Here is a 9,868-nt window from a genome sequence, read left to right on the forward strand (position 1 = left end):
ATTTTTCGTCGACCCCAAACCGCGAAGGAAAGAAACGTCTGAACAGCGAGGGATCATTTATCTGTTTTCTTTTGCTCAATTTCCGAAATGCGTGCAGACAAAAACGTTAGGCTACTACCGACGCTATATAGACCATCGGATCAAAGCGTTCTTGCTTACAGCCCGTGATTCTCCGAAGCGACAGTGTCCTAAATCCACTTGACATCAACGTGCGATTCACTGATCATGTGATTCACGAAGCAAGAATTGCGATATTGTAATAGCTGTTCTATAACTGTAGTAGCTGTGTGTATATATATATATTGCTTGATGAAATGTGATACTACAGCGCTGACGTTAGCGCAGAGTAACACACACACCACCCATATTTTTAAGGGGGACAGTGAAAACAGGCTCGGCCTGAGGACCTGCTTTCCTCAAGTGACAGCACTCTCTGAGGATGTCTTCCGTCGTATCTTCTTTCATCGCATACGGTTTCACGTTCATTCCGAGTGTGTGTGTGTGTGTATATATATATATATATATATATATATATATATATATATATATATATATATATATATATATATATATATATATATATATATAGCGTCTAGTGAAGACTTGCGCAATATAGAGCTTTTCTTTTTTTCACGTAATGTGCTTCCGTTAAAGGAGCCGTAAACAACCTCTGAAAACGCGAAGAACGAGCGCGTTATTATCCCCTGGCGTTTCCCGTCTTTGTGGTACAATTGGTGACGCCAGCAGTTTATTCACGTGACGTCATGAAGAAATAAGGTCTCGATTGGTTCATACACGGGGGATATCTGTTGTAAATTGTCGCCTACCCTGCTTCGCCATGCCAGCGCACGCCCGTTCAACCTTGTCTGGCACCAATATCGTGCGCGATCAACTGATTTCACTTCGTTTTGTGCGTTTTCGACGGCGCAAGCCGAGATAACAGCGTGCAGCTGAAAGTCTCGAAATCCTGATATGCTGAACGCTTAGTGCTCACATCGCTCACGCATTTTATGAAAACATAAGGGGCAAGAGGAGACAGCGCCAGTAAGAAAGCGAGAAAGAAACCACTCTGTCGCATTTGTACTCGGAGTGGTTTAGAAGCCCTTTTAAGTGTATGGCGCAAGAAGCTGCGTTTTTCAATGTGCAACCTCTTCCCCAGGAAAGACGTCGACGTGCTCGTCGTGATTAACACAGTCTTGTCAGTTCCCACCCACAAGCAGTGCATCACGCTGGCTTCGAACGCCCTCAAGAGTAACGAGAAACACTGTCCAACCATGGTAAGTTTGCGTCGAAATGTATGGATGTACGCTCGATCGCATAAGCTGGCACTGCCTACGGATGCTGGGACCAAGATTGCGCATCTTGAGGCTTTGTAACTTAAAGGAATACAAAGACAAAAAAATTTTTTTTTGCCTTATATTAGTAAAATACTCTTTCGCGATACCGAAATACCGCGCTTGCCGCGAGAAGACGCTTGCTAAGCGAGAGAACGCGTTAAAAGAAAATGCGGGTGGCGAGGCCACCATCCCGCACCAGTCGCTGTGATGTCATTGATTTCGACGGCGTGTACCAGTGCGTACCCAGTTCCTAATTAGTAAATATGAACCACATTCTCCTCTGAGTGGGCCAGAGACTTAGCATACCATGTTTCAGAAAAGTTCGTTGAGCCAGCGTGGCTGAAATACGAATAAAACATCTTAAATCGGTGACGTCAGATGCGGACATTCGGCGCAAACTGCACTAAACTTTTGATAATGAGTATATGATGGCGAAATTAACAATAGAGCTTTATCTGCATTATTTATCAGGCTAAACTGATTCGTTGTTCAACTTTAGTGTTCCTTTATATTGAACCTAGTCGTATTCACTGACAGGCTCCGGAATTGTCTGATTCATTCTAGACTCGCGACCAACAGGAGGTCATTCACGTTTCCAGAGGACGGGGGTTGAGATTTTGAGACCTCTCCCCCCCCCCCCTTACACTACTGGACCCTATTTTTTTTACAGTTGGTATGTGTAGATAGAGGTGTATACAGGGTGTTTCAAGAAATGTGTGCAACTTCTCAAAAATCAGGAAAATGCGATATTTGATGGCTGCCTTCAGAATTGGTTGTGCTGTAGTGGCAGGGATTTTAAGACGGTTAAAGAAATTATTCGGGACTGTAATTAATTAAGGTAAATTAATTAACTTTTTAATTAGTGGAGTTAGGTGGTTGTCTCAAATGGGAGAATTGAAGTTCTTCATGCCAGAAACCCAACCCAACTTTGAGATTTCGAAAGAGTGGCATCTGGTAATAATTACGAAGTAATGAAATTCAACCAAATTCAATGGCGAAACCTAAACAGAAACATGGAAGAACGCAACTACCATATTCTTCTGAGACGTCCAAAATGAGTGAATGACTTTTTCTGCAGCGCTAGACATCTTAAGATGGTTAGAAACATGACTTGAGAGAGTAATTAAGAAAGTTAAATTAATAACTTTTTAATTAGTAGAGTTAAGTGACTGTGTCAAATTGGGGAATTGAAGCTCTTCGTGCCAGAAACCCATCCCAACATTGAGATTTCGAAAAAGCGGCCTCTAGTAATAATTACAAAGTAATGACATTCAAGCGAATTCGATGGCTTTCGCTGTTGAAAGACGTTGCATTTCGTTGAATTTCATTACGGCACAACAATTACTAGAGGACGCTTTTTCGAAATCTCAAAGCGGATGAGTTCCTCGCATGAAGAACTTCAATTCTACCATTTGACACAATCACCTAACTCCACTAATTAAAAAGTTAATTATTGTAACTTTCTTAAAAACTGTCCTAAATGATGTCCTTAACTACCTTAAGATTCCTGCCGCTACAGAAAAAGAATTCTGAAAGCCCCGAACAAATATCGCATTTTCCTGATTTTTTGAGAAGGTTGGACACATTTCTTGAAACACCCTGTATACCGAATGCATGTTGCTGATCATTGCATGGAATAACTCGCGCTATTTTTCGTGGTCTGCCTAATTGCTAAATTACGTAAGACAAATTAGGCAGCTTCTGAAGCAATGAAGTAGGGCGAGGAATTCTACTTAGAAAATGGTAGGTTTATTTGGCAATGGTCTGGTTGAGTATTTGCTGTCTTGCTATTAGGTGTTAGTGTTTTTCTGGTTACTGCAGATGCAGTGATAAAAAAAAAGTACGAAAACGTTCATCGGCATTTCGAGCAGCCCCTTTAAAGGCCCACGGAAAACTACATTAAATTTTCGCAAATGAGCAATTTTCCTGATCTGCAGTATTCCCCATGTCAGCTTCACATATTGTCCGGTAGATGACTTCTCTTCCACCAGCACAAACTCAACGAAGCCTTCATAGAAAGTTTGCTCTTTTTACATTTATATTGCAAGGCTGATACTACGCATTCATATCGTTATGTTCACTTCCTGCAAGCATGCGTGGCTAACCCAGTGGTTGATACACCTGTCGTTAGGTGGGGGCGCGGAGTCGAATCCAGCCCAGACGAGGAAATTTACGTTTGATCACTTAGTTCTGTGTTTCCGAAGCTGTTTATAGTAATGCTAGTTTCTTCAGTTACTCCATAGAGGGCGCTAGAGGTTCCACTTTAATGCTTCAAAATTAACCACTGCTACGTAGGTGGCGCTAGGAGTTTTTTGGTCTGCGTACGCAGCGATCCGCTGGAAACTAGCTTAGCGTATAACAGCTCCGCTAAAAAAGGCAAGTGACTGTGTACGCGGAGGTTGTACTGAAGAACATCTAGTAGAGCAGTGCACGGGCCGTGATTCTCGGTCCGGGCCAGGCAGGGGCCCAGCGCTCGTTGAAGTTTACCCGCTTGAACCAGGCCCGGTGACTCAAAGCGAGACCTGGGCCCAGCCCGAACCAGAGAAAAAATTTCACCTACCTGGCCCGGCCCGGCCCGGCCCGCCGACCGCAGATCGGGCCCGACAGGGGCCCGAGCAAATATCTAGGCGTTGTTGCCCGAAAATAGAATCCACAGCAAGGTGTAGCAAATATCTGTTTTCTTGTCTTATGCTACGATAACAAGTATGCTTCAATCTGCGGTAATTCATTGTATAAAAGGGCCTCACTGTGGTAACAGTTGACCGGACATACTGGGTACAATGAATGGTCGTTCCGCAACATTATACTGTGCCATTTTTTCTGCAAATACAATTGGAATCATCAAGAGCGTTTGGTAGCATATATAGTAGCAAGAAAAGTTATTTGCAGCATGAGTTCAGTTTCAACAGCGAGCGCTTTAAGAACAGAAAAAACAGAGAATAGAACGCTCTATTCACAGTTTGTTTATTGCGCTCTCTATTGAAATTTAAAGCATGCTCTACCAACAAACCCAATCGTGCATCCTTCTGGATATGTTGCACCTGTCTTTAGCATAGTAGCACCTTACCACAGCGAGAGAAATAGGGGAAAAAGCCAAAGTTATTACCTTTGTTGTAAATACGCTAACCTAGATAAAAATTATAACGAACTCCGTGCATCGCGTGTAGGGTAGGGCGGGCAAAATGCGACAAAAATGTGAAAATAGCGAACATTTTATTTTATTTCACTCGTTATCATAAAACATCAACGCAGAAACTTTCTTTTAGGTACAAGGTCTGTGCTACATAAATATGGCGATGTTGCGACTGTTCAAAAGTTTATTTTAAAAAGAAACAAAAAATGCACCACATGTCTCATTTTGGCGCAACCTGCGGGGCAAAACGAGACGCTGCGTGAGGCAAAACGAGACAGTGTGAAAAAATTTTATCCTTTGAGTTCTTGCAGTAGAAGCACTTCAAATTCACTCCGCGGGCCGCCAAGCAGTCTTCATGAGCCCAGTCCTTGCACTCCACGCATTGAATCCAAACAGAACCCGACGTTGCGTTGCTCCGAAACTCCTGAAAAGCATTCAGTGCGTTTTCCTTTTCGTTCTCCTTCCAGGAAACTCTAGATGATATACTCTTGTACGTCCGTACTATCCTAAACAAAAAAATATTATGTATAATGGGCGTAAATAAATGGTTCACTTAATAAGACAATCTCCAAGGCAATTCAATGCCTTTTTGTCGCGTTTTGCCCCTCTCACATGCCCGAATTAAAAAAAAATTTGCCCTTTGGCCCACGGCACCAAATGAACTTAACTTTTGGTGGAATGTAGCTAGTAGAATAAAGTAACGATATAAATACTTATGTTGTACTGACGCCGGAGTAGCTTCATGCAAGGATCCGAAAATTTGGCCGCGCAGAATTTCGCCCCTTTTGGCGGGTCACGAACACACTGACATCAGGCGCGCGATTTTTTCCGCGCGAACGCTGTGAGCAATCATCAACCTTTACACAAAAAAACGTCGAAAACTACCGGCACCTATCGCTGAAATAGAAAAACAAAAAAAGGTACTTTTTGTATTAGCTGTAGAGGGCGGCAAAGTGAAAACGTCGCGTTTTGCCCCGCGTCTCATTTTGCCCCGCCTTACCCTACTTTTCGAATACGTATAAACAGCTGAAAGGTAGGAAAACAGACTATTTGTCATAATATTCTTTCCATATATCACCACTGCTAGTATATACAGTCTATAAGCTTTTGTGGCATAGTTTACAGTTCATTTCTTCACATGTTATTGAGCGCAAAGTCAAATTATCAAGAGACTCCGGCTGTAAGCACGTGATGCGCTGTTGCGTGAGATACCCTGCCGCGCTAAAATTTCTTGAACGGCTTGCGCTAGCCGCAGGGGTGCATAAAATCTGCCTTGCGAATTGTGAAGGCGTCGGCCGTCGTTGTTCTCAGACTTCCGCACTGGAGCAAATTTCATGTTGAAGAAACTTGGCGCAACTTGGCATTCCGTCATTCACGCACGCATTCGCACATGCACACACGCAAGAACACACCCCACAAACAGCGATGAGCAATGCGGTGTCGCTCTTTAAAGAAGAATTTGAAATTAGTGCAAAAAAACAAAAAAAAACTAAAAGAGCTCTGTTTTGGGGGAGTGTTCTTGCGTGTATGCGCGTGTGAATGTGTGCATGAATGAGGGAATGCCAAATTGCGCCTAGTTTCTTCAATATGATGAGTTACCAACTAGTTCAACAGCAAGTTCTAAGGAGCGAATATCGGACGTCTCTGCTGACCTTTGCAGAATGAACACAGCTGTACAGCTCATCCCTTCATTTCTCTTGTTCCCGAACGTCGTGCTACTCTTCGTTATAATCTATAAAATCCCTCTTCCAGGGCTACTCCTTACAGGTTTCAGCAGTGTATGTTATGCAGGTTTTGTACAGTGCTTTTTTTTGTCATAAAATACTGGAGTATGCCTTGCTAACCATGTTGCACAGGTAGAAGGCGGCGATTGGACTACGCGGGTAGGACAGGCAGGAGGTGGGCGAAGAAATTTCGACCTATTTTCGCGGTTTGTTCGAGTTTGGTAATAAAGACGCGAATGAGCTTCTCGACCCTTACTCATTGGATGCATATGGTTCGAAGTAGGGGGACATCACCCGGCACGGAATTCATACCAGTTTTTTTTTTTCAAGCCAGATATTTCGTCATGTGAATATACTTTACCCGACACCTTGTTTATGGGCCTGTTCTATTCCTGCACATTCCAACACTGTTGCGGTGGTATCATGTAGCTCTCGCACCATATAGCGGAACAAGACGAAAGCTCAGACGTTAACAATGTGGGCACACAAAGCAGGCTGTTCATGTCCATGTCGCGTCACATGACCACTGGGAGCCATGACAGAGCCACGGAAGAATGTGTCTTTGTCGTGATTCTATGTAAGGAGACTACGCGCAGACCTTTCGTTTTAGTGGACTGCTGGAACTCTCTGTGATAGCTCTTCCGATGATGAGTCAGATATAAATTTATTATATTACATTTAGTACTGCGATTAAAAATACGATTGGGGATATAAAATATTAGCGCATAGAATTAAGAGAGCACAGAATAGTGACAAGTTCACTCTATAGACGCCTGGTGTATTTACCTTTAGCTCGCCCGTTTCCGATGAATCAAGTAGCGCCATATGCAAGAAGCAAAAAGTTCAGTACTTTCCTTTATCAACCTTTTCCAAACAGCTTAGCTCATATCAAAAAGTCCGTTTCACCGCAAGGGCGAAGCAGTGAATGCGATAGCAGCAAATGGTAGTATTATCCGACGTGAGGCTGGCAGCTAACTATTTTGTATCCGATCTCGCCTAACTACAAAACGCTGGTGTAAGAGAATATGCCCGCTCCAGGGAGAGATGCTCTCCGCATAGTCACTTCGCGTTGAGAGCGCAGCACGTAGAAGGGTATACGAGCCACCCTCTGTGATGTCTGTCGAGATAGCGCACGCATCAGCGATCGCGACCGCGCCCTTAGATTCAAAGTTCAAAGTTGCTGCTCACGCGATACCGCCCCACCATCGCGTCTTTTCATGCTCCTTAAAGACGGGCGGGACGTTTCCTGTCTGCTTCGACGGCAGGCCTCCCGAGCGGCGTGATGTTATCGCATGCATCCTGCGTGTGACGGAAATGGGCCGGCTCGTTTGATCGCGCCCTCGCTCGCGCGCTTTTACCCGCGGCAAAACATACGATGCGCGGGCGGATCTTATCACTTTGGACTTCATACGAGAGGGACGTGACGGCGGAAATGTCGGCGACGGCAAAATTCCGTCGAGACGGTCCATATAATTGCTATCGCAAAAAAGCGATTTTTCGATATAAGATGTGTCGAAGTTATATGTAGGCACAACGTATATGGAACAATCTTGAGCACTGAGCACAGTCCAAGCCCGGCCCTACCGGAGCCCGCAGCCTCAAACCCGGGCCCGACCCTAAGCTGGAGCTCCAGACAGGAGCCCGGCCTGGAGCCACCATGATAACTACTTTAATCGGCCCGGCCCGGCCTACGGACCGAGCCGGGCCAGGGTTTTGCAGTAGGCCCGAGCCCTTGCAGTGCTCTACCCTCTAGTGCTAGCGCAGCCTCCTCGCGTCCAATAAAAATTTGATGTGCAGCACGTGAAAGCACGTCTGATTGTGTCTAGTCTTTAGTGAACACTGCGGAAAAAAAATTGTGCAGCCTTCATTGCGTTCTTTCTGCGGTATGCAAGCTTTGAAGAACGTGTCCCAGTGCCAAAACATATAACGTTCCGTAAAATAATTGCGCTGCCTCCCGAATAATTGCAGGATGGTGCGCTCCCGATGGCCATGGACAAGTTTGGGAGGAGCAACATGATCGTGGCCTTTTCTTTACAAATGGGCGTGGTCATGTACACACTGACGGCCACTTACAGCCTCGCAATTAACGCCCTCTACGCACCATGCAGCGGCTTCGCTGTCACCGACTATTCGCAGGCAAGTGGCACTAGGGATCTTTAGTCTGTCCGTAAACTTCCAACTAGTTCAGGATGCCGCATTGCTGAAGTCGTTGATGGCCGTATAAGAGCTGGTAGCGGCATCTTGTGACGCCTCCTTTAACTTAAATACATACGAAACATTTCTACAGTCGCGTCATTCTTCTCGTTCAAGGGAAATACAAAATTACTGCGATTTAACGATTATGTCATTGCTAGTATTTTACGCCAGCAGTTCAGCACATATGCCGGTGCAGCATTAACTTTGTTGGCAACTGCTGAGGTCTCTGCACCATCGGAGGTCATTACCGACGTTCAGGCACGTAGCCAGAAATTTTTTTCGGGGGGGGGGGCCCGAGGCCTAATTGTTCGAAAGAAAGTCTTTCCATGGCAAAAAGAAGAAAAAGTTGCCCGGAAATATAGAAGGTTGGACGAATTTCGGGGGGGGCGGGCCCCCCGGGCCCCCCTTGCCTATGTGCCTGCCGACGTTGTTGCTTCCTATAGTTCACCGGTAACGCGCCATCCGCAAATGGTGAAAGGTATGAACAAGGTAGTACTGTGTGCGCACTGATCCGTGATGAATGAATGAATGAATCAATCAATCAATCAGTCAATCATAAATCAATCAATCAATCAATCAATCAATCAATCAATCAATCAATCAATGAAATGCGCTACTGGATAAATAGAATATGTGGTCAGTAGCTTGGCCCATTACGGGGAATGCACAGGTCGACCACGTGCATATTACTGAACGGGCGAGAATATTCTCTACATGAACAATAAATAATTAACTAAAGGGTACTATAGTTGACCAGAGAATAATAATTCTTTACGTGCAAGCTGAACATATCGCTCTACATTTAGCTTTCTGTACAGCGCTCCATGCTATAGCGTTAAATAACTCTGTTAGCTCCCCGTAGACATCGATGCGCTGTAAAACGTGGGAAGTTATGACGGCTAAAGTAAAGTTAGTGCTGAGGATTTTGTGGACTAAATAAATGAACACAAAACATTAAAAGTGTAAAGGAGACAGCAGGCATGTCACTAAACTAGGGGCGTGCGAATATATATATTTTCGAATACGAGTCGACTATGAATAAGGCAAAAATATGCAAACCAGCTAGCATGTGTGTGTTTCACGTGAAGGGCACGCGCGCCTTGGCTCTGTGGACGAAGATGACATTTTTTCTGAAGCAGTGACTAAGTACGGGTGCTTCGCGTTCGGGTTCTGTAGCACACGGGATGTGCATTTCGCGAATGATCTCGTGGTCGCCGGTTGCAAATTGAGGGTGGCGCTATGAGCGGTGGCGCGCGCTTTGTGTACAAGCACTTCTGTGACACACACTATGGCGTTGTTCTCAATTTCTCGCTATTAAATGCGAATGCATTTCTTAGTCGGGGGTTGTCCTGCGTCCCTGGCCGGCGTGCGCACAGGTATTATCTCTCCGCGCGCGCTCCTCATCGCCCCTAGCAACAGCTGCGCCGCGCCTAGCAACCGGAGCAGGTGATGAGCGGCGGAGGGTAAGGGAGAGGAGG

General features: G+C 45.0%; 1 protein-coding gene across 1 annotated transcript in view; it reads left to right on the forward strand.

Annotated features, from left to right (window-relative positions):
* LOC119375157 (uncharacterized) overlaps positions 1–8,354 on the forward strand; it is an 89,002-nt gene extending 80,648 nt beyond the window's left edge. Inside the window, exons 12-13 of the mRNA XM_049411185.1 lie at positions 1,160–1,277; positions 8,163–8,354. Of these exons, the coding sequence (XP_049267142.1) occupies positions 1,160–1,277; positions 8,163–8,354 (310 nt within the window). The remainder of the gene's footprint in view (positions 1–1,159; positions 1,278–8,162) is intronic.
* The last annotated feature ends 1,514 nt before the right edge of the window (positions 8,355–9,868 follow it).

Source organism: Rhipicephalus sanguineus, chromosome 11 (assembly GCF_013339695.2).
Source record: "Rhipicephalus sanguineus isolate Rsan-2018 chromosome 11, BIME_Rsan_1.4, whole genome shotgun sequence".
Taxonomy (NCBI): domain Eukaryota; kingdom Metazoa; phylum Arthropoda; class Arachnida; order Ixodida; family Ixodidae; genus Rhipicephalus; species Rhipicephalus sanguineus.